Genomic DNA, 25076 nt, shown 5'->3' on the forward strand with positions numbered 1-25076 from the left:
GTTTGGTATGAAACCACAGAACCAATCGTTAGATATTGAAAAATGAATTTGCTCATAGTAAAAATAAGGAGCCCAATAGCATCTTCTGAAAGTGTTCTTTGAGTTATCTGATCTGGTTTGGTATGAACCACAGAACCAATTATTGAATTTGGAAGAGGAATGTGCTCATAGCATCTTCTGGAAGTGTTCTTTGAGTTATCTAATTTGGTTTGATATAAAACCCAGAACCAATCATTGGAATTAAAAGAAGAATTGCATGATCGTCTTCATTAAGAAGTTTTTTTTCAAGTTTCTTTTGCTTATTCCTTTCCCAAAAAATCATAGCCCAAGTTTCGCCTTTTCTTGTAATTGGGATCATCGCATAATGGCTTCCCATATTTTACCGGAAGAAATGTGTCAGTAACCTTAGCCATTTGAGCAGCACATATAAAATTTGTCAATTCTGCAATTGATGAATCTGGACCACATTTCTCCAGGGCTATTGAAGCTTCAACCTCTAAGAATCCCTTTTTTGTCAAGTATAACAGTTTATTCTCCTCATCAGAATCAGAATTCAAGATTTCTCGGTATTAAAAGAACTATCGATATCTGTGAAATCATTTGAAAATGTCACTTCATAATCAGATGAGTTGTTATCAGAATCAACATGTTGCATGAATGCAAGCTTTTCAAGAGCCTATACTATTGAGTTTTATTCTCAAGAGGTTTTGTGACATTATATCTACATCTACATTTGTCAAAGATGATAGATTCTCTGATTTGAAGAAGAAAGATCTATTGGGTTTTTACAATTGAAGAAATACTCAATTCACCAATCTGAAATCAAATAACTTAACATTCATGCATCATATTTAGGTGTTTGCAAAAATAGGTGCATTTTCATTCATTTTCATCCATGTTTAATTTTTAACAGGAATTTCAAAGATTTTAGAAAAGAATTAAATCCATCATTCAATGGATCAACAGTGTCAGTTAGTGTTCATAATGAGAAGAACTCATCTGAAGAAGGAAGAAGAAATTCATAATGAGAAGAATTTGTTCAACCTTTTGCTCAAATCCATCACTTGATGGATTAGCTTTGCCAGAGAAAGTTCATAATGAGAAGAACTCATCTGAAGAAGGAAGAAGAAATTCATAATGAGAAGAATTTGTTCAACCTTTTGCTCAAATCCATCACTTGATGGATTAGATTTGCCAGAGAAAGTTCATAATGAGAATAACTCATCTGAAGAAAGAAGAAGAAATTCATAATGAGAAGAATTTGTTCAACCTTTTGCTCAAATCCATCACTTGATGGATCAGCTTTTCCAGAAAAGAGTTCATAATGAGAAGAACTCATCTGAAGAAGAATAAATTCATAATGAGAAGAATTTGTTCAACTTTTTGGATCAGCTTTTCCAGAAAAGAGTTCATAATGAGAAGAACTCATCTGAAGAAGGAAGAAGAAGTTCATAATGAGAAGAATTTGTTTAACCTTTTGCTCAAATCCATCACTTGATGGATCAGCTTTTCTAGAAAAAAGTTCATAATGAGAAGAACTCATCTGAAGGAGAAAGAAGAAGTTCATAATGAGAAGAAATTGTTTAACCTTTTGTTCAAATTCATCACTTGATGGATCAACCTTTACAGAGAAAGTTCATAATGAGAAGAACTCATCTGAGGAAAGAGAAGAATTTATTCAACATCTCCATCATAATCGAGTGAAGCCAAATGGATAAAAAAATTTATCTTTTCGTCTTTGCCCTATTCCTGTTAATACAAGAATGAGAAAAGAGGGGCAGCTGAAGATACTAAATTTTTTACCCATTTTATTATTATTATAATTATTATCATAATTATTATTATTATAATTATTATATATATATATTATTATTATTAAAAAAATATAATAATAATAATAATTACAAACAGGCCCAGATTGGACCGGCCCAATTACAAATGGCCCATAACAAACCCTAACAGATTAGGGTTTCCCTCTTCCCAGCCGTCTCAGCTTGCTACCGTTGGATCTGGCAAGATCCAACGGTCCAGAGATAGCCAACAAGGAAACCCTAGGGTATCATAACCCTAGGGACACGTCCCAGCTGCCAGTGCCACGCCGCGACGCCGTCGCCTTGCTGAAGAATCCAGAAGCTTTGTTGTTTCAACACCAGCCGCACACGTCTCCCCAAATGGTGAGTCACCACTGGAAGTCCGGTGACTCACCGAAGAACCCCTTTTGGGATCGGTCCGAAGCTATCACCAGTGGTGGATATAAAAGCCACCGAGCCCCTGCCAAGAAAAAGAAAAAGGAGAGACCGAGAGAGACCGAGAGAGACCAACAAAAATAGAGAAGAAAAAAAAACAGAGAACAAAAAAAAAGAAAACCTCACAAACACAGCAAGGAAAGGAAGTAGAGAGACTCACCGTGAAAGTCACTGCCTTGATCGGAGTCACCACCGGCCTCCAAACATCACCAACAACCTTCGAAAACCGAAGGTATATCTCTTAGATTTGCTCCGATTAGGAGCCATTTAAAAGAAAAGATCATCGGAACCGTCATTAGGACGGTCCGATCTATATTTTAAGACAAAAAAAATATTCCGGCCACCGAAGGCGGTGGCCGGCGGCGGAAGAATGCCGGTGGACGGCTGCCGGCCGGCTAGCTTCTCTCTGTTTTAGAGAGAAGCGAGAGAAAATTCTCTCTCTCAGAGAAGAGAGATAGAGGAAAAAAAGAGAAATGAAGCTGGCCCTTCGGGCCAGCCGGATTTGGCTTTAAATAGCCCTTCCCGAACGGCGTCGTTTCGAGGAGGGCTATTTGTGTAATTTTTAAATTGTTAAATCACGTCCGCCATCCCTTGAATTTATAAACTTTACATTTTAGTCACTAAATCAAATTTATAATCCTTTTAATTCGGTTCTTTAATTTTAATTTTATTTATTTTAGTCCTTTGTATTAAAATAATATATTTAGGGTAAATAATAGATTTAATCCCTTAATTTTAATAATTAATATTTTAATCCCGAGTTTATATTTTTAATTTATTTTAATCTGATATTCTAATTTTAGATAAGTTTTATTTTAGTCACTAAATTAATAAAATAAGAAAATAGCATGTTTAATCCCTATAATTTTGATTAATTATGAATTAGGTTTTTAATTTTAATTTTACTATAATTTAGTCACTAATTTTAAATGTTTTCATTTATTTTACTGCTTTTAAATATATCGTTCTAATTGTATTTTTATTGTTTTAATTGTTTATATATTTAAATATTTTTATTATTATTATGTAGTCATAAATATATATAATAAATAATAATTTATATTTTTCTCAATAAATTATTTTAATATTTTTCAATATCGAAGAAAAGGGCAGTCTTAATACAACTGGATGTCCTATTCTGGTATTTTAAAAATAAATGCTATAAAAATTATTATTTAATTTTATTTAAATTAATATTTATTAATATCAAAGAAAAGAACTGTCTTAAGGCACCTAGAAGTCTTTTTCTGATATTTTTAAATAAATAAATATTTTATATAATTTTGAAATAATAGGATTATAAATTAAATATATTTTGAATTTTTAAATTTTTAATAATAGAGACAATTTATAATTAAAAAGTACCAATTTTGGGCGTTGTAGGGGTGCTAATCCTTCCCTAAACATAACCGACCACGAATCCCTTTTTATTATTAAAAAGAACGAATTTTTGGTTATAAACGCAGATCAGTTCATTTTTTTTAATTGATGTTTTCTTAAAACTCTTTTTAAAAAAATAATAATTTTTAGGTATTCGACCTACCTGACCCAAAAGGCCGATGTCGACTCCCAAATTATTTTCAAAATTATTTATTCACATCAATTTTTCCGCCAAATAAATTTTTCGTGCCCGGACGAAAACGGGTTAAGACAACTATAATAAAGATAACCACAAAAATGCCCAAGAAAGCTGATGTTCTTGGAGTGGGAGAACTAGCACAAATAGCTTCAATTAGGAAACAAGTGAAAAACGTTGTTTTAGATAAGCCATGACAACTTAAATGCAGTGCTAATGGATACTAAAATAGATGCAGATATAATAAGTATATTGACACTAGTGAAGATCTGATCTAAGACACACAATGGAAAAGGGTTGATCAGCTTTGACCCCTATTGTAATCGGAAACCTAATTAAATACGATAATGTTCAACGCTATCCGGCTTTAGCTTGCCATGTGTTCCCCCAAATTCAGTAGATTAATAAAGATAATTCAATTCATTCAGCCAATATACAAAGGAGAAACGAATCAGGAAGTAAACAACGGTGTTGAAAGAAAATCAGAGAAGGGTTCAAGCTCAAAAGAACACCGATTGAAGGAATTCAAAAGGCAAAAGCAAGCAAAACCACCAGGAACATTAAGATGATAATAACATAATTCAATTATCATAATATAAAAATGGAATAAAAGGAGAGCAGAGATGGATTCCTGCCAATCCAGAAAGAAAGGGAAGCCCCCATAAGCTTAGCGGAAAAGACGCAGAGTACGGCGGGGAAGAAGCCAAAGAGCAAAGAAGCGCCGTCCTCGAAGAAGACGGCGTAGGGCAAGCAGAGGGAAATAGTGAGGGTGTGGAGGGAAACTTAAAGAGGGATAGCCCAAACCCCTAACCGGTTCGACCATTGCTGGAAATAGTGGAGAGAGGCGTCTTTGTCCAGTCCAAATGCGCCTCCGTATTGCTTGGCTATAGCAATAAACAGCCATCGACGTCCCTATTTTTAACCAGCTTCATTTCTCCCTTTGCTTTAGCCGATGCTCACTGTATATAAAACAAGTTTCTGGGTTGCTCCTGCTACTATGTATGAATACTTCTAATTGTGTTCTTTCCGATCCACCGCCTCCCTCTGCATTTCCCAACACCTCTCTACAGGATTAACTAGTTAATTACACCCATAGAGTGCGCGGAAAGATGATCCTTCGAATCTAATTAAATCGAATTAATTCAATTTAGCGTTTTCTATTGTTTTTGTTGCTGTTGTTTTAATTATTTAATTTATGAAGAATAACTAATTGATATTTATAATTTGGATGAATAATTGAAATATATTTGAGTTTAAATTATAATAAATTTGAATAGATATATATATATATTCTATATTAATTAAATAAAAATAAAATTTAAAGACAACTTTTACATCACATAATTGAGATATTAACAGTAATAATTACTATTATAATATAAATATAGTTGAACTGAAATAAAGATATCTAATTCGATGATGTTATTTTAACTCAATGATATATGCTGTTTTAAGCTTTAAAGAATATAAAAATTTTACATCCTTCGTCGAGCGTGATGATCACCGTTAATAAAGAGCAACATTCAATTAATTTATAAAAAATTAAATTAAAGAGTATTAAACATATAATTATAAATTAGTTAAAAATCTAAATATAATTATAGAAATTTTAGGTTGGAACAGATGTATTGTATGGTATATATATATTATCAATAATTAAGAAATATATTGAATAGACACTATCTTATAATCATCCAAAATTATTTAAGAAAAACAAGATATCTATCATTTAGTATTCCTTCCAAAGAGGTCAGAATGCACATCGATAAAGTTGTGGTTGAGGCTAAAGTGTTAACAACCACGAATGGGTGCCTGCACTGCACCTGACCTCACTAGTGTTTAACCAATGCACGTAAAAATATTGGGGTCAGAGTCCAACTTTGAAGTGAATAGAATGGACTACCTAAGTGTATATAATATAAGCTATAATGGGATAAGATTTCATTATAAAACGTAATTTTTTTTAGTTTTATATAAATTTAAGATCATTAAATAAGTAAAAATAGATGGTAAAAATTATAGTTTTTAGAATCGGATCGGTTAGCGAACCGGTCATGCTACCGGTTCACTGATTTAATCGGTCGAACCGGTCCGACCGGTCGGAAGAAACGGACGACGTCATAATTATTTAAAAAATTAAATAAAAATATCAAAAATATTTAATAAAAAATAATTTTTTATATCACAAGTCATATTCAAAGCAAATCATAACATATATAAATTAAAAACCATAAAATCAAGTGAAACAAAATGACTCAAATTAACTACAACATAATATTTAAGGTAAAACATATTAAATAATAAATATAATTGTATAACTATAATTAAAAAATAAATTTGATGTTAAAAAAATCATAACAAAATGATATTGTTTGGTACAATCTCACATGGCTAAGAAACATAGAAGAGCATCCCAAAAGTCTAAAGAGTAAAAATATGAGAACAAAACAATCCCACATTGCTAAGAAACATAGAAGAGCATTACAACTAACTTCTATAAATAATAGAGGTAATATGACATTTAAAATCATGGAGCCTTTTGGTGAGCATTGAGTGAACTATTATTTTACTTCAATCAAGCTCGAATTTTAGGCTTCAATTGAGCTTTTAAATTTTTTTTAGTTCAAGCCTTTTTGAGTTCAAGTTTCAATATTATATTTCGAGTTCGAGTTGAACTTGATAATTTTTAACTTGTGAGTTTGAGTGGTGTTGAGCTTACTTTTAAAGTTTTCAAGTTCGAGTCGAGCTCAGCAATACTCGAGTTCGACTTGGCTCGTTTAACAAACGACGTTTGGTTTAATTTTTTTTTTAAAAAACAAAATTTTTGGTTTTTTCCGATTTTCAACCAGTCTGGTTCGAACGGTTCAGCGGTTCCGGTCGGTTTACTAGTAGCGGTTTAACCGGTTTAGATTAAATCGGACTAGGCAACGGTTTCCGGTTGAAACGGCCGGTCCGGTCCGCTTTTCAAAACAGAGGTAAAAATTAATATTATGAAATGATAATATATTTATTAAAAAAATATTAATCTAAGTCGTTTGTTTTCACTCATCTAACAGTTCTAAATTTGTGTAAGTAAATCTAACCCTATAATTTAATATATATATATATATATATATGTATATATGTATTAAAAATTAAAAAAATTAAATTTTTAAAATTTAAACTCAACATTTTATATCTTAGGTAGAAATTTTAAATCTTAAAATAATTGAATTTATATAATTTATATATCAAATAGTTTTTGATATATTATTAGAATGTAGAAAAACATGTAGTTGATAAAGGAACTTTATTACTCGAACTAAGATATAATAAGACGTCTTCTCAAAAAAAAAAAAAAAGATATAATAAGACGAAACAAAAGACAGCCTTAACAACCTTTTATTATTAAAAAAGAAATAATAAATAATATAAAGTTGATGTTCTAGAATTGAATAATGGATGGGTCACCCACAATCCAAGACGTCGAGTTTGACAATTTAGGAAGTCTTAGGTTGAGATATTTAAACTTCTGTGCGGGTAACCACCCATTGGTGTTCTAACCAAATGATTCAAACATGTGTTTCTGATCTTGTTTTATTTATTTATGTGGATTAATTAAATTCAAAAAGATGAATAAATTAAACAAATAAATCAAATGATATTTTTAACGATCTAAAAATAAATATTTAGATAAATTTTTTATCATATATCATCACGTAACATCAATAGAAGATATAAAAAAGAATGATCTATGCCCCTAACAATTTTTTTTTCTTTGACAACTTGATTATCATTATCTTGGATGAAATTTATAACAGTACTTTGTCTAAATTAGAAAGAATAAACAACCTTAATCTAGCATTTCTTATCTTAACTCAACAGGTATAATTGTAAAATTACACTTTAGTCCTACAAAAATATAATTCCTGTAATGCCTCGTGCTTTTTATTTGTTGATTCTGATTTATCCCTATTCCATACGGTTCCATTGTAGCTTAAAACAAGTAGGACCGATACCGGTCACCTACCACGGTCGATCTGATTCAAAACACAAGTGCGGGGGATAGCGAAATGGCCCCAATTGCCGTCGGGAACAAAAGGTCGGGAAAAAAATAAAAGAAAGTTTCAGTCAAACATAAGCAAATGTTGTCAAAATTTGACAAAAACAATACGGACAAAAACAAGGGACCAAAAGTGTAATAATAGTAAAGTGATTGCCAGAATAAGATAAAGGTTTACCATTGTCTCACGCCTCTTTCTATTCTAAATAACATACCAATTGCCTAACCCCCGTCTCTGTTCTAGATTTTGGTCTAAAGTCTACAGCGTTCTCATTTTCAATTTGATTAGTATTAGTACTTGAACTATACAATAATAATAATAAATATGTTTTGGTCAAACTATGGTTTGGGTCCCTGTAATATGCTCAAATTAAAGATATTATCTCCATACTTTAATTTGACATAACTAAAGATATAATCTCTATACTATGATCTCAATCCCACATCTTTTATATCACGTCAATAACAATATAAAAATAATAACTCAATGATAGTAGTTGCATTTGCAAAGTGTATATGCGTTGTCAATAACTCAATAGCTCAATGATAGAATGAGAACGAATCTTTCGTTATTGCTCGATAGCTCAATGATAGAATGGTTTGTTGTTAAGTTTGAGTTCTATTTGAGGATAAGTTTAAAAAAATTAGATTATGATGTCAATTATTTTTAAACGACACCACAATTCATAAGCTAGCTTTGTCTATATTGATACATGTGTGTGAGACAATTCTAGGGTTTGTTAAGGAAATTTTTTTATAAAAAAAATATGGAAAGTTGCATACTAGCATTTTGTGAAAAAGCAAAGGAATAGATTGTGTAAAATAAAAGTATAAAAAATAAATCTTGAGTTCAATGATAGTGAAAGGACCAAAACTAGAATTTCACCAGTAAGTTAATTTTATGCTTTGAATTTGCATATATAGACATTACCCAGCCTCTCTCGGACGCCTCCTATTACTAGTATTGTCTTCCCTTGGAATATTGTTCAACGTTTTCATCTCAATCCCCAGCACGGCGGCACCGTATCTCCGTCGACCTTTCAGTGTTAGAAATCTGCATGGTCTAAGAAATGGGTATCAAACATGTAAATCCATGGTGGTTTCGGTTATTGAGCAGCCACTTTTCGTGCATCCACCAACACAACCACCGCCGTGAGCGGCCTCGTCGAACACTCAAGGTCATCAACTGCGACGGACAAGTCAAAATATACGACCGTCCCGTTCATGTTGCCGAGCTCTTGAACCAGTTCCCCAAGCACATGATCTGCCGATCCGATTCGTTGTACATAGGCCAAAAGATCCCGCCTCTCTCCAGAGACGATAAGCTCCACCTCGGCCACAACTACTTTCTTCTTCCCCAACAAGTTTTCCAGACTGCTTTATCGTTCGTCACCATTGCTTCCTTCGCCAACGCTCGATACTCGTCTCCTCGTTTGGCAGAGAAGGCCGCCGCTTGTCAACCTTTCCGCGTCGAAAAGAGTGAGTCCGGGTGTTTGAGAATACGAGTTTCCGATGAGTTTATACGCGAGTTGATGGAAGAAAGTAAAATGAAAGTCGGCGTCGAAGAGAGTTGCTCAAGTAGAGTGTGCACGACACCTCAGTTGCAGAAACAATACACGTTGCTCGTCGGTTCGTCGCGCCATAACTGGAAACCCAAATTGGAGACCATAAAGGAGAAGAAGAAGAAGCGAAAGAAGATTTGGACTCTTGGATTGAAGAGGAAAAACAAATCGGCAGCGAAGAAGAACGTAAAGAGTAGCCATAGATCATCTCAACACCACCGTGTTGATGTAATCAGTACTTGTGAGAAACCTCAATCAAAACCCAAGATTAAGATTAAATCGTCGAGGAAATTATGAGGACTGATTGGGTGTTTTTCTATATTTACAGCACTCTTTTAGTGAATTAAACCATCTCAAAGCACTGTGTTAATCATCTCATGTTGTTAATGTATATGTCTTCGTTCAGATTACAGATTTTGTTTTTGTTATGATCAGAAGTTTTCCTTCTAACGAAAACACAATCAAAACTTTTGTGACCAATTTCATTGGTACGATTATCATAACGAAAAAGAAAATTTTATAAATATTCCTTATCGAAAAAGTAAAAATATTAAATTTTGTCCGAATAAAAAAAATCGAAGACCCATACATTATAACCTTTAAACCCAAAACTCATGCAAAATCCATCGATCTATTATTAGATCGATGTTTTATTTTACATTTCAAAATATACTTATATTAAAACTAAAATTGAGAATTCTTATAAAATTTAGATACTCAAATAATAAAAATAAGGACGACATTCTTATTTTTAATGAAACTATATCTTTATTTTTTTTATTAGTATTAGGATAAGTAAAAAAATGTAATGTATAATTTAAATTTTTATCTCTCTTTTCTAATAGAATAAGAATAAGTCAAAACGATGCAATTTACGATTTAAATTCTATTTCTTCTCTTAGTTGATAGAGGTGATCACTACTGTTATTTATTAATTCTTTATATTGTTGATTAAAATCTTTTTGTCTGTAATTGTGAGTAGGTTTTCATACAAGTAGTAAAATAACCCAAGAACAAATCTTCCACGATAGTGTGAGTTAGTTAAGTGTTGGGTCTCTTTAGTTCATAAAGTTGTTGGGTAGATTAAATTCTAGAAACGTTTTTATCAGCTTGTCTAATCAACAATAAAAGCAATCATTCGAGCGTCTCTTTAATTATCGATTAAATAAGAAGAGATTAGGTTATAAGGGAGTCCTGAGTAACTATAATCAATCTATTCAAATTGAGTTCAGATAACCCTACATTGAAATTAATGATCAAATTATGAATTAAATTTCATGATTAGGTTAGATGTATTCTCATCATAAAATTTTATTTTCTTTTCATCAAGTCTTTTAATTTAATTAACATTATATAACCCCTTTGATGTTGTGTGACTTAGAGTGGATAATTTTGTACCCTTTGTGGTCCCCTCCCTCAGAGATGGAACTTACTATCGGCTTAACACTTGTAATTGAGCTAAATTTACATACTTCTTTCTCTGAATCGTTGTCTTATTCGGCAATGACTGCGAGTTTTTTAGTGTGAGGGCAATCTCTTGCAAAGTATCCTTGCTCATGGCAATTGAAGCAGTGGATTGATTGGATGTCCCCCTTCTCTTTTGACTGTTGCGTCAGTAGGATATGCCTTTTGTAGGCTCCTCATCATCACTTGATAGGCTTTGTTCTTGTCTTTCATCTTGGTTTCCCTTACTAGGACCCTCGACTTTTGATTTTGGAGGCTTGGGTTTCTTAACACCAAGTTCGATGAGGGATTCAGCGGTTGTCAAGGCTTTAGACAATTCTTTGACAACCCTTCTTTCCAACTCATTTTTTGCCCATGAATTTAATCGGTCCATGAAGGTGTAGAACATGTCATCTTCGGTTAGGCTCGGGACTTATAGACTTAACTCGAAAAATTATCGAACGTGCTCCCTTAGAGAGCCTTCTTGCCTAAGACGCCTTAGTTTTGATCGTGCCTCATTCTCAACATGATAAGAGTAAAATTGCTCTTTGAACTCAGCTTGAAATTCTGCCCCGGTTCCAATGGTGGTGCCATCTCGTTTCATCTTGGTGCATTTACGTCGCCACCATAAGTGTGTTAAATCAGTTAAGTAAACATAAATAATATTTACTTTCTCAGTATCATTCTCAATGCCCATGGCTCGAAAGTATTGATCCATGTTCTACATAAAATTTTAAACGTCTTTGGTTGACCTAATCCCTTTAAACTTTTCTGGTATAAGGACTTCGGCTTGGCCTTTGGGGGCGCTGGTTAGCATGCTACCAGCCACGACATCCTTGCACAAGGCCACCTCGGTCTTGAGTTGCTCGATCTCCTTCTTTAGGTTTTCAACCTAGGTTCTGAAACCTTGGTTTTTAAGTTCTTCGACCTCTTGTGTTAAGGCCATGATTTGGGCTTCCAAAGCATCATCTTGTTGGGAACTCTTCGCATCTAATCAGTTGAGTGCAGCCTGCACATCCTCTTGGATATTCTCTAAGGCTTTAAGCTTCTCGAGATCCAGGGACCGTAGCTTTTCTAGGTCGATGGATTCCAATCAATCCAATACCTCCCTAACTTCCTTCACAGAGTCTTCGAGTTTAGCGATCTTACCATGGAACGATGCGATGATGTCCTTTGGAAAGTCTTTTTTCTTTCCTGCGTTGTGAGTCTCGACCCCCTCAGACCCTGTTACTTCATTGGGTTGTGGAGCCATCTTGTCCGGCGACAAACTTTGCTCTGATACCACTTGACACGGGGCTAGACTGTCGACTAGTAGGTTCGTGCGACCCTCAGATGCCTCGCTCGGTTGCTCGACGCTAAGGCAGCCTGGAAACCTAAGTTTGGTTGTTTAACTTGTCGCAAAAGTAAGCACAAAGAGAGTATGAACGGAAATAAGAGATGCACGAGAGTATTTGACTTGAAAGCTGGGTTAGTCTTTTATTTTTTGTTTACTTTATAAAATTAATCTAACATCACTCTTCGTAGATTCGATCATGCTTATCGCTACTATAAAATTTATTTTAAGTATTTTTAAAGACTTCAACAACATGTCAATTTTCTTTTAAAGATAAGGTGATGGAAAAGATCATTAGAGATATCCAAAAGCATAGACATAGATATATAGATGTTGAAGTTAAAGAAGAGGATGTGATAATAAGCAGAGAAAGGCTCCTATCAGAAGTGTCATTATATATATATATATAGACCAATCAACCGATTAAAAGCGTACAAAATTTGATCTTGTACGTGTACAAAGCTTTACTAGGTAGAGTGTATGTATTTTGGAATCCGATGAGGAGATGGTAATAACATATTTAGACAATAACTAATTTTTCATTTGATTTACACATAAGAAGGATTACTATCAGTCTTATTTAAATGTCCTAATATGATATATAAAAGCTACTTAACTGTTCAACCATGAAGTATGAATTTCACCACAATCCGTCTATTGGAAATCATCATGAATTGGGTAGTTATGTTGTACGGTAACCTTAATATACGGTTAAGGAAATGTGTTATTGAAAACATTATTATTTTTTGCAGAACTATTAAAGGGTTAGAGGGGGCCATGACCTCGCCAATTTTTTAGGATAAATTATACATTTAGTACATAAACTTTCAATTTTTTTAAAATCATACTTAAAGTTTAGTTTTTGTTTTTTTAGAGAGAGTGTGTGTATGTATATGTATATATATATTTGGAGTAATTATTGATATCTAATTTATTAATCGATTAATTCGAATCAAGTACTATAGAGGTGAAAGAGACAATTCCCAACCCAATTTAATCCATTTGCAAACGCCAAGATTTGAAGCATTGACCTTGTTAAGAGATCTAATGTCTCATTCCATTAGAGTAACTTATTTTTGTCATATATTAATACATATTAAATTCTTAAATTGGTCCTTAAAAAGTGTATACAATAAGATATTAAATGTAATTATAAAAAAAATGTATACTACTTTAAAATTTAGTTATCGTTTATTAAAAAGAGTTAACATTCATTTTTGTATTTTTGTTTTATTTTTAATCTAATGAAAATATATTCTCATTTATTATTTCTAATTTCAAGATACATAATTTTTGTTTTTTTTTCTTCCTATTTGGTTGTTCATTTTTTTTGAGTCAAGGAATTCAATTAAGTTATTAAATATTCAAATTTTAATTTTATTTCAATTGAAGGTAGTAAAATATTTTAATTAACATATACAAATTTTTTTTAAATGTCCCTCCAACAAAATTATCATTGAATTAGAAACAGTTTCGACGATAAATACATTCTTTGGTACAGTAACAGCATGCCGAGCAGGTTGCTAAATCTTTCACAATTTTACCTTTAGATGCTTGGAGTCTCTAAAAATACATTTTGTTAATATAAAGTTAATATACGATTAAAAAATCAGTTATAACTGAATATTTAACCAAAAGTGTTATTTTTCAGATTGGATAAAACAATATTTTAAGTTGAAATCGAAAATATTACATTCTCTCAAATATTTTTTTGGTTTCAACCAAAATTATATAATACAAAATTTTCTATTGTAATCGAAAATATTAAAAGTTGTATAATATTTTAGACTAAATACAATAATATTTTAGATTAAAAATAAGGGTAAAGTATAGTAATGGTCATTGAACTTTTCTAAAGCTTACATTTAGGTCCCCCAACTTTTAAAACCTACATTACAATCCTCCAACATTTAGTTCGTTTGCAATATGATCCCTGACGTAACCGACCGTTTGACGCCGTTTGCAATATGGTCACTGAACTTTTTAGGTGCTTGCATTTAGGTCCCCCAACTTTTAAAACTTGAAACACAATTCTCAATTTCATTCTAAACCCTAAATTCCAAAAATAATTCAATTACATTTTAACCCCCAAATTCTAAAATACTTTAATTTAGCGTTTAGAATGTAATTAAAGTATTTTGAAAATTAGGGTTTAGAATGTAATTGAAGTGTTTTGGAATTTGCCGTTAGTTTTGAACCAAAACCATCTAATTTTATTTTTTTTCCTCTTAATCAAAACTTTTAGTACTCCTTATGAAAGATATTCAGTCCATCAGAATAGAAGTGAAAGAGGGTCATAGGCTAATTTTTTTTTTATCTTTTTGTTTGGTTTTTCTTTAAATCAAGGAATTGGTTGTGAGTAGTGATATAGTGAAATCGTCAAGCTCAATCTGAGAGACTGTTGGTACTAGTTTACTGGGAATTGTATTGATCCAACCTGTGGTTTTTGGTGTCATGTGAACTCGTATTCTTTTTAATAAGTTCATGTTGATTATGTGACTGATATGTCATGGACGAATTGAATTTTTTTTAAATGTTTTGGAAATTTTACAGTTGAATCTATATTGAATTATAGCTTTAGAAGACAATTCTGCATGCACACAACTCGAAAGACATCATGAAGGGGTAGTTTATTTGAAGCAACTACTTGATATATTGCCCGATCATTGCACATTTACACATTCATTTCTAACATATATATGTTTGTTCCAGTGTCCTCTATGTCTTACAATGTCTTTTATTGCTGACATGCCATGAATTTACAAGAATTATGGGGTCTTATGATTTTAGTTCAGCTATCTGCTTTAGATTCACATCATGTTTGGCTATTGAGGAACATTAAACATGGAGCATTAGAAGCAATTATATGTTAGAAGGGTAGGCCATTAATGCATTTGCAACTAATAATATTGTATTTAGCATCTAATGTTTATCTTAAATAACCCATTTGATGCCTTAACTTTTGGAGTGACTATGACCGAACCTCTTTTTCTTTATTTATTAAGTCCTCCTTTTGAATGAGTTATTAATTGATATTCTTGGTTTATTTTAGTTATTGCTTGGTTGTATGTTATAGTCCTATGAACTAAAACTCTTTACTATTTTCGCAGCCGTTGGATGTGCATGCTTAAGTTTCATCCAAGCCTATTGTATTGTTATACCAAAGTGCTGCAATTACGAACAAGACAAATTGTCCTTGTTACTTTCACTTCAACGATTTATGCAATAACTGTGATATGTGCACTTTTCATGTTCAAAGTACGGCAGTCGTTGGATGTGCATGCAATAAACCTAAAATTTATATTGAAGTAAACATTATCAAATAACAAATTCATGTTCAAAATTCCAAAAATACTTCAATTATATTCTAAACCCTAAATTCTATTTTACATTCTAAACCCTAAATTAAAATATTTTAAAATTTAAGGTTTAAAATGTAATTGAAGTATTTTGAAATTTGGGGTTTATAATTAAATTAAGGATTGTGTTGTAAGTTTTAAAAGTTGGGAACCAAAATGCAAGCGCCTAAAAAGTTCAATGACCATATTGCAAACTGCCGATTATATCGGGGACCATATTACAAAAAGACTAAATGTTAGAGGACTGTATTGTATGTTTTAAAAGTTGAGAGACCTAAATGCAATGTTTAAAAAAATTCAGTGACCATTACTATACCTTACCCTAAAAATAATTGTAAATTAGACCCGCACTGCAAAACTACACCTCAAGTGCCTTGGGTTTCCCTAAGATAAACCAACACTATATTCTTTGGTTTAAACCTTAAAGCTTCTGAAACCGGAAACAAGCCTTTCCCAGACCACCGCCGCACACAAGTACCCATTCGACAAACTGAATTGGAGGTTAAATGCACGCAATTTTGAAAGAACAATCTAACTTTTATCACTGTATCCTCGTCATTTTATATTCTTAGCTCTCGACTGTCCGACATGGAGTTCCACTATGCCTACCCATAATTATAACAAATTATTTGGTGTTTTAATTACTATCTGCAATACATGGATGTGGATACTATTCCATTATCCATTATCGAATCGGACAATACAATCATAAATGATAGACCATATAACCAAATAAATTTCCCTACATTCTTCTGTCATTATAGATTTCAATGAATCAAAATTCCATAAAACTACAAATACAAAGTTTACCTCATTTGCAGAAGTTACACCTTAACCACACCTCTCGTTTGCACGATGACATAACACACCTAGAAGTTTATAAAATAAAAAAAAAAGGTTGATTGTAGAAAACCTAAACTGAACTTATTGAAGAAATAATTCTTCGAAAATTAAATAACTGATTACTGCACAAAATAGCATCAAGTGTGATCTGATTTTTCATTCTAAAAAGATTGAAGTTTTAATAGTTGGGGAAAGATCCTGAACAAAAATTACCAATGCTGTGATCTGCGGCAGAATATGCTGATTCCCGGTGCTCTGTCTACAAAAGAGACAGAATCCAAAAAGTGAGTTCCCCATTGTAATATATTTACTTGAAATAGTCCTGCCGGACATTTGTGATGAAGCTAGGGCATGACCCATCTTCATCTTTCTGCTTCCACAGTTCCCCATTGCCTTGGATGTACCATGATACTGTCGGAGACAATGGGGTGTATAGATCTGCATACGATAAAAAATAATTCTTTCTATAAGGAAGATGAGTGCAAGGTTTGGCAGTCAAGAAGGATTACATCCGTGCCCCTTGCATCCTTTCTCAAGATATAATTCTAATCCAAATTCTTCATATTTTGCTTCTTTAAACTCGTGCAATTATTGCGAGGGAATTGGGAGGCAATACCAATTTTCAAAATCAAACCGTGTTTTTTAATTACAAATCTCACAACCAAACATGATGTAATAGAAGGAAGAAAGAATGGTTCCAAATTTTATACCCAAGTCCTCCAAACAGTTCTGCATCACCTAGAGTTCTTAAAAAGTTTTGAGTTTCATGATCCCTATTTGACATGTCTTACTTGATTATTGCTACCTCAATTTCAAAAGATGAACAAGAAAACTTGAAGGACAGCAGCTGGCGTTATGGATTATTCATGTACATGCAAATACTTTAAATTTCACCATGACTACATTTCCGAAAGGCTAAAATACTTTCAATAGAATGGCAAGAAAGCCTAATACATATACATAAAATTAAAGTTAGGTGCCAAGTTTCAGCATGTATAAAAAAGAAGCAACTTGAGACAGAGAGGTCTAATTAAAATAATTGTTTCGGCAGCAATCAACGGTGATTCAACTTGAGCCCGAATCTTATTACTGTTTCCCAAGTCTTTGGTGGTATTGGTTCAAGATATATTTTGTACAAGTTGGAATTTTACTATCAAATTTGGTAGGCACATTCATATTAATTATTACATTCCTTTGGGGTTTAAGAGATTCAATTTCTGATTCAAGGCCAAACTTGTAATCAGATAAACTAACTTTTATGCTCTTTTGGTTAACAATATAGTTTCCAAGACTCGATGAAAATTGTCCTTAGTCCCATATCAAACATATTAAGAAATATAATGCATTCAAATTCAGGAAGCAGATGTTCTAATTCAAAACAAGTTACTCATCAATTCATATAAGAAATATACCTGAGATAAGAGGAGTATCTGGATCTCTAGTACTATGCAATACAGCAGTCCCAGATAACACTGTTATGAAACCACAAAGTTCGGATGCTATGCTACTAGCACTTTGACCAGAGTAGTCCTACAAAACAAGGAAAAGTAACTATAATGAATACATATAGAGACAGAAGAATCACATATGACTCACTGACATTAAAGTCCTTGGTCCCAATGATTTCAAGGGCACAAGGTACACTCTAGGCGCTTAAACCCTTATATTACCTCAGGCACAAGGCCCAAAAACAGCACTACCCTGAGTCAAGTTTATATGTGTGAGTTTTATATATATATATATGCACATAAAGCTTAAAACATATAACAAACTCTAAAGTGAGGTCTAGTATATCTGCAAAACATGACATTTTTTTATTGGTTAATATGCATGATTTCATTGTGGTCAATGTTTGTTGTTGAATGCTCAAATGTTACAAAAGATAGGGTTTGATATTATCCTTTTCTTACTAGCAAAAGCATATTAAAAGAAAAAGATGTGAAAAATAATGAAATTAAAGAGAAATTCAATCAGGCGGTTTTTTTTATGCCTATTGCCTTGCAGAAAAAGAGCACCTAGGTGCACTTGAATGAACAATCACTTGAATTATTCATATAATTTATTCATTTACATAAAATAAGAGAGTTTTCATTTCAAGTACATCATGTATTGCTTCAGCTAAGCATAGGGGATACTTTGATAATTAGGAGATATATCCAAGCATCATAAGAATATTTCGATAGACAAATATAGATATATCCATGCACATATGATTAAACATCTGTGCATGTGAGTATTCCTTCCATAAAATTTAGGCCTTGAGAATTTAAAGGGAAGAAAATATAAAACTGAAGCTTATTATACAAGAGCTTGCGCACGTTGAAATTACAATGCAATCCCTAATCCACCAAAGTACATGACTTTTAAGGAACAATGTTTGATATTGCATTTAACATGGATCAATTATAATATTAATGCTCATTGATAATTCATGCATTAGAAAATCTACTTGTTTGCAAACTTTGCAGGTCCATGTGCATGGGAGAGGAAAATACCTTAAACATTATTGCACTCGCTAAAATTGTGAAAGACGTGAACAATGCATAATAAATAGGAGAAACAATTGCCGTGTTGAAAGTATCCAATGCCTGCAACCACATCAAAGCATTACAAAAATTTGAAAAGACTTGGAACTGCAATCCAAGAATGGATTTCTCTTCTCTTCTAACTATATATCAAGTTAAAGATGGCCAAAAATTGTCATATACTTTTGTGATATCCCTTTTTGGCCATGTCTTCACCATGTAGTTTTATACAAATAGGATTTGTAGTTCTTTAAGGAACAAGGGTGCTAGGAATCTACATAAATAACATAGAATATTATTATAGAATCTCTGACATTACTACCTCTGTGATGGCGAGATGCAATCAACCTCAGGTATGCCTAAGGATCCTAGGAGAGATCTTAGGATATTTTCTTTTTCTTATTGATAATGTAATGAATTCAAGTTCAGATTTAACTTCTAAGGAACCTAATCAGAAGCTTATGGATCTCTTCTCCTCCATTTTCCTTGCTCAATTTTTTTATCCTTTTTTCTCAATAATTCAGAGCATACAGTTCTTACGGATAGTCCCTTGCAATCCATACATCTCTTACAAAGAGCAACCAACTGCATTTATAGCAATCCTAGTGCCTATGGTTTGCTACATTTTAAAGAATTTTTGAAGTAACAAGTGGAATATTCGTTTTCTTCACTAGTAACGTGATATTGCAACACTTCTTGGATCAAGTCTAATCATTAACGAAAAAATTGAAACAAATGTATCAGTAATTTCTAATTAATTTATTCATGCAGGTTAAATAGTCAAACCTCTCACAAAAACAAAAATTTTAATTTTGAAACATATTCTCTAGAATTCTGCAACAGAAGTATAAGATTTTTGTTTCAAATAGTTTTTGTAGGAAGGCATCTACTATATGCATGTTGCTTTACAATTATCATCATAAGATTTAAGAGTATGAATAAATGCTTACCCTGTTTAGATAATTTAATTGAATGATGATACATGTAACTGCAATCATTGCAAAAATCCAAGTTTGCAAGTATATGGCCTGATTTGTACCCTCCAATGTTAGTTTTATTGCAATACCAATGGCTTTTACACTCATTACCTACGAGAAAGTTACATTTATTGTCCATTACTGATAAAACGTTGATGAATAAACTACATTCAAAACGATAGAAGTTGACAGCAATTAATCGAAACCAAAATGATAAAACTATTAGATGTTAAGATCTAGTTAGTTGCAAAGCAGAGAATAGAGATTGACAGCAATTACCATAAACCAAAATGATAAAACTATTAGATGTTAGGATATAGTTAACTGCAAAGCTGCGACTGACAACAATTACTATAAACCAAAATGATAAAACTATTACAGTTAAGACATAGTTAGCTGCAAAGCTGAGATTTCTTACCGTCAATGATCCAATTATTGAGCATATTCCAATATACACGATTATGTTAGTTTGACCATAACGGGGTGCACAATACAAACTTAATACCAATGCAGTAGCTACTGCTGAAGCTGTATACAAGAGAAAGGCTGGAAAAGAAAAAGAAAAACAGATTAATGTAAACATTAGGGAAGCCAAGAATAAGAAGATATTAGCATTTAATATGTGATGAAAACTCTAGCAATCTACCCGGTTGTGTAGCTAATGCCCAAATCTCTTCAACTGAGCTAATAGAACGCTCCTCAGGTGCATGAAGCACGATGATTGTGGAACCTACTATGCACAAAAGGCATCCCAACATTCCCATTTTCTGCAGTTTCTCCTTTAACATGAAATGTGCTAAAACAGCACTGCCCATTTTGAAAGGAAGCGAAAGATGATCGTAAACTACCAATTCATAATAGTATTAATCAATTAAAATTCCAAAATCAACAAAGAAAAATAAAATGTTACCTAACAATGATACTCAATGCACCAAGAGGCGTTACTAAAACAGCAGGTGCATAAATATATGCAACGAAATTGGCAATCTCCCCAAAAATCACTGTCATATTAAAACTGAGCATTTTACAAATGATGGCATTAAATTGGTCTGATTGAGTCAAACATAAATTCTCGTCAATGATATGTTGTAAAGAAACTCACTAGTAAGCATGCCAATCCACCAGAGCGGCTCCAACAAGTAGCCATATCCACCGGAACCTTATACAAAGTATGCATCAAATTAACAAACAATTTTATTCTTAAATACATACATATATAAAAATTTATATGTACCTATACAAAATAAGAACTTTAACCTTAGAAATTGAGCTAACAATAAGGCAAACAAACTTACTAGCACGGGGGCCGTTGGCGCCGGCCTTCCGGAGACCTTTCTTCTTGATGATAAAGCTGGAGCCAATGAAGGCGCTAGAGACCATGGCCAGAATAAAGCCCTTGAGATTGCTGGAGTACATCTATATATACTTGTATACACATGCATTCATACATACATATATACACATGCATTCATACATACATATATACACGGAGAAAAATGGAGAGATTGAATTTCTCGACTATGAATACGGATAATAATACGCTGATTGGAATTGGATTCGTCTCGTTTTGAACACGGCAATAATACGCTGATTGGAATTGGATTCGTCTCGTCAAACCCTAGATTGCTGCAATTTCTCCCCCTATTCTTTATTTTTGTTTGAAATTAAAGGGCGATGGCTGCGGGAGCAATGACTTGTTTAGGGGAATGTATTTTCTCAGCTGCCGGTCGTCTTTACCCCTCTCTCTCTATATATATGATTATTCCACCTCCCACCTGTCGTCTGCTCCTCCTATATCTTTCTATTAATTATCTCTATCATTATTATTATATTTTTATTATTGTTTTAACTTAATTCTCCACCTGGAAAATAATTTTTTTATAAAATATTTAAAACTATATATAATCTTCTAAATCTCTAATCAAATCAAATGTTATTCCGTGCTCTGGTCCACAATGCATTTTTTATTTGAATATTTGATTATGATTTAAATAATAATATCTGAATAATTTAGATAAAATAAATATAAATTTAAATAATATATATGCCTCTTGTCATTTTTACTTTATTACTTTATGTCTAAGAGTGTTTAATGAGTTGAGTTATTTATGAGTGATTTTAATTTGATTCGATTAAAATTTAATTAAAGTTTAATTTGGGTTGACTTGAGTCGAGATTTTAATAAGTTAATTCGAATAAAGTCTAATTCGACTTGATAAGTTTACGAACAACTCGTTAATTTTTTATATAATTTTTTAATAGTTTAGTGATTGCAAACAATAATGAATGGTGTGAAGAGATGTTTATTTCCTTATTTTTAGTACCAACTTATGTTTATATTAAATTATATATTTGTTGATTTTACCTATAGTTAAAAAATAAGGTAAAACTTTTAGTGAGTTTAACGATAAACGAGTCGAGTTAAGCAACAAGTTTTTTAACGAGCACGAGTCGAGCAACAAATTTTTTAACGAACATGAGTCGAGCACTACCCAACTCGCAATCGACTCGTTTGATAACCACCCTATCTTATGCCATTGACGCTCTGGGTTTTGGTATACTTTGAAGGTGAAGTGAATCAAATGAAGTAAGATTAGGAAATAGTTTTGATAAGTCAGTCGAATTAAAAAAATTAAATTATTTAGTCGATGATTTTTATTTTATAATTTAAATTTAATTTAAATTTTTATGAATCAAGTCGGTCTTATAAAATTTGAGTTTAGTTAATTTGAGTTGTTCGAGTTTCTTTTTAATCTAATTATTAATATTTATAATTTATATTACTAATAATATATGATTCCAATTTAAATGATTTTCTATAATCATATACATGTATACATATTTCTCTATTTTTTATATGTGATATATATAATATAGAATTGAGAGAGTCAACTCAAAATCAATATACTAATTACTAAAATTTTGAGTTATTCAAGTTTTATTTTACAACTCCAGGATAATTTAAATTTTTTTTGAGTAGAGGCGAGACGAGTCAAATTTATAAAATTACGAATTGAGTCGAATTAAGTCAAGTCGAGTGTTTTTAACATGAATCGAGTAAAAAATTATTATTTTTGAGTCAATCGAATTTAGTTTACTCGTAACTAAGACTCCATATTTCAACTAGTAGATAACCTGGACTTGACACTAAACGGTCGATGTCTGAAAGAGATTTTACCACCAACAAACAGTCATTCTCGAGCTACTCATGACGAAACGAAAGCCTCATGAAGCCAACGTACAACAAAAAGAATAGCCTTGTACTCCATAGAAGTAACATCAGCTCGGCTGGATGCATGTATGGAAGTCACATAACCAAGTACGAGCTACAATGAAAATCCCATGAGCATCACGCACGACCACCCTAAAGCCAATTCTTGCACCCTCCTTGCCAACACCATTGTCAACATATAGCTTCACAGAACTCTCCGCTGGTGGCAGTAATATTAAATTGCAGTTGCAGTCGTGACTCATGTGTCGTGATTGTGGGCGGTGTGATTTATTTCTTAAATAATTATGTTTTTATATTGTGAATATAGTTACAGTATCGTGAAAACCTTGAAAAATATTTCATGTGACTGTAATTTAATACCAACGTGTACCTGAAAGCAAAATCGGAGCAGAGGTAACAGACGAGCTTATGCGAACTCTGCTACAGAGAAACTACACCGGTTAGGAATATTACCAAAGCTGGGAGCAAATCTTTGAAGCACATCCACTGAACCAAAGGCGAAATGCAACACACCACTGGAAGAAGCATTACAACGCAAGAGAAAAGCAAAACAAGGATCAACAAAAAACCCGAACCTGTGAACAATGCCAAAACATACGGGCATCGTCCTCCACGACCTGTTTACAAATCACACGGTTGTCATCTAGAAAGAAAAGAAAAACCCACAGCACAAGAAGTAAACCGAGTTGGCAACAGATTAAAGCACAAGCGCCATCCAACATTCAAATTCTTAATAAGAACAACAAGATACCACGTTCTTTTATTTTGGTTTCGCTGTGTTTACCAATATAACGCGTGTTATTGTGGTCATTACGGATATCAAAATCATATAATAACGGTTTAAACCATACAGATCCTGTTATATAAATACTGCCGATAGTGAACCGTTATTTAAATTCCTGACCACAACCAGTTAAACAGCCGATAATTAGGTACATTAACGGCGGGCCTATGATCTACGGCAACTTCCTCAGCAAAAGCCACACGATTCTCTGAGCGAACTGTGAACGAGCCATGCGGCTCATGCAGCCAAAAACAGTTATCGGGTAAGTGATCGGGATCGGAATAGCACTAAGGGACCATTCGATATCACCAACTGCGGAACTAATTCTTCCTTCCACGTTCCAAGTTTGACACGCGTCAAATAAAAATTGATATAAATATTGTAAACTGCACCATTAGTAATTGACTATTACTTTTTTCTATTTTGGCCATCAAACAATTTTTTTCTATAAATTTGATCACTAAAGTTATATTCCCTTTATATATTTTGATCCTTGACTATTAAGTTTTCGTTAAAACTTAATAAAAATGGTGATGTGACATGAATATAATAACATTTTATTCTCACAATTTATACATTATGACAATTTAATCACAATTCAAAACAATTCAATAAATTGAACACTCGACATTTTAAAATATATCAATTTGGTCATTCTCTAACACAAATCTTAGTCTTGTTGATGCTTTCGGTCACTCTACGATGTCTTAAACACCTTTTTTGGTATGTCTTCCTGCGTCGTTTGAATGCCACTTTTTCTTTGATGTCAACTTTGAACATGAAGATCACCACCACTTCCCTTTATTAGAATCGAGTATCATCATTCTTACCACCCATCACCTCTTTTGAATCTCATCTTCTTCTACCATCACCTTATCCCTACTTCCGTCTCATCCGTCCTTCTTGCAATCATTTTTCACATACTTTTATAAAAAAAATCCATGCTTATGCTTTTATATCTAATAACTGAAACTCACGTACTTTGTCTCATTTTCCTCCCCTTTGAATATTAATTGCGACTTGTCGATGAAGTTTCTCAACTATCTCTAATAGTTGCAAAAACCTCAACTTAGCATTGCTAATTGAATAAAAAAATACCCATTAACTTTAATTAATACCAATTCAAAAATCAAACCACGAAACAAAAAAAAAAA

The 25076-nt window shown here is 32.6% G+C and overlaps 2 protein-coding genes across 2 annotated transcripts; one reads left to right on the plus strand and one right to left on the minus strand.

Moving 5' to 3' along the window:
* Positions 1–8844: 8844 nt before the first annotated feature.
* LOC120140757 lies at positions 8845–9848 on the plus strand. The gene is made up of 2 exons (XM_039155737.1): positions 8845–8861; positions 8917–9848. Exon 2 carries the CDS (start codon positions 8935–8937, stop codon positions 9721–9723), a length of 789 nt encoding a protein of 262 aa, XP_039011668.1. The 5' UTR covers positions 8845–8861; positions 8917–8934; the 3' UTR covers positions 9724–9848.
* A 6605-nt stretch (positions 9849–16453) lies between these two features.
* LOC120140756 (probable magnesium transporter NIPA6) lies at positions 16454–21654 on the minus strand. Its single transcript, XM_039155736.1, has 9 exons — positions 21202–21654; positions 21009–21065; positions 20817–20907; positions 20553–20713; positions 20325–20452; positions 19880–20017; positions 18900–18992; positions 17817–17934; positions 16454–16842 (listed from the first exon to the last, which is right to left on the minus strand). Exons 1-9 carry the CDS (start codon positions 21320–21322, stop codon positions 16712–16714), a joined length of 1038 nt encoding a protein of 345 aa, XP_039011667.1. The 5' UTR covers positions 21323–21654; the 3' UTR covers positions 16454–16711.
* Positions 21655–25076: the final 3422 nt, after the last annotated feature.

Source organism: Hibiscus syriacus, unplaced genomic scaffold, assembly GCF_006381635.1.
Source record: "Hibiscus syriacus cultivar Baekdansim isolate YM2019G1 unplaced genomic scaffold, ASM638163v2 tig00110788_pilon, whole genome shotgun sequence".
Classification (NCBI taxonomy): domain Eukaryota; kingdom Viridiplantae; phylum Streptophyta; class Magnoliopsida; order Malvales; family Malvaceae; genus Hibiscus; species Hibiscus syriacus.

What these genes read in the sequence shown, in the direction of transcription:
- LOC120140757 (XM_039155737.1), top strand. Translation starts at nt 8,935, where the DNA reads ATGGGTATCAAACATGTAAATCCATGGTGGTTTCGGTTATTGAGCAGC.
- LOC120140756 (XM_039155736.1), bottom strand. Translation starts at nt 21,322, where the DNA reads ATGTACTCCAGCAATCTCAAGGGCTTTATTCTGGCCATGGTCTCTAGC. An exon ending in CGCCAACGGCCCCCGTGCTA is followed by an intron (nt 21,066 to 21,201) that starts GTAAGTTTGTTT and finishes ACTTTGTATAAG; the next exon opens with GTTCCGGTGGATATGGCTAC. An exon ending in CAATAATTGGATCATTGACG is followed by an intron (nt 20,018 to 20,324) that starts GTAAGAAATCTC and finishes ACTTTCTCGTAG; the next exon opens with GTAATGAGTGTAAAAGCCAT.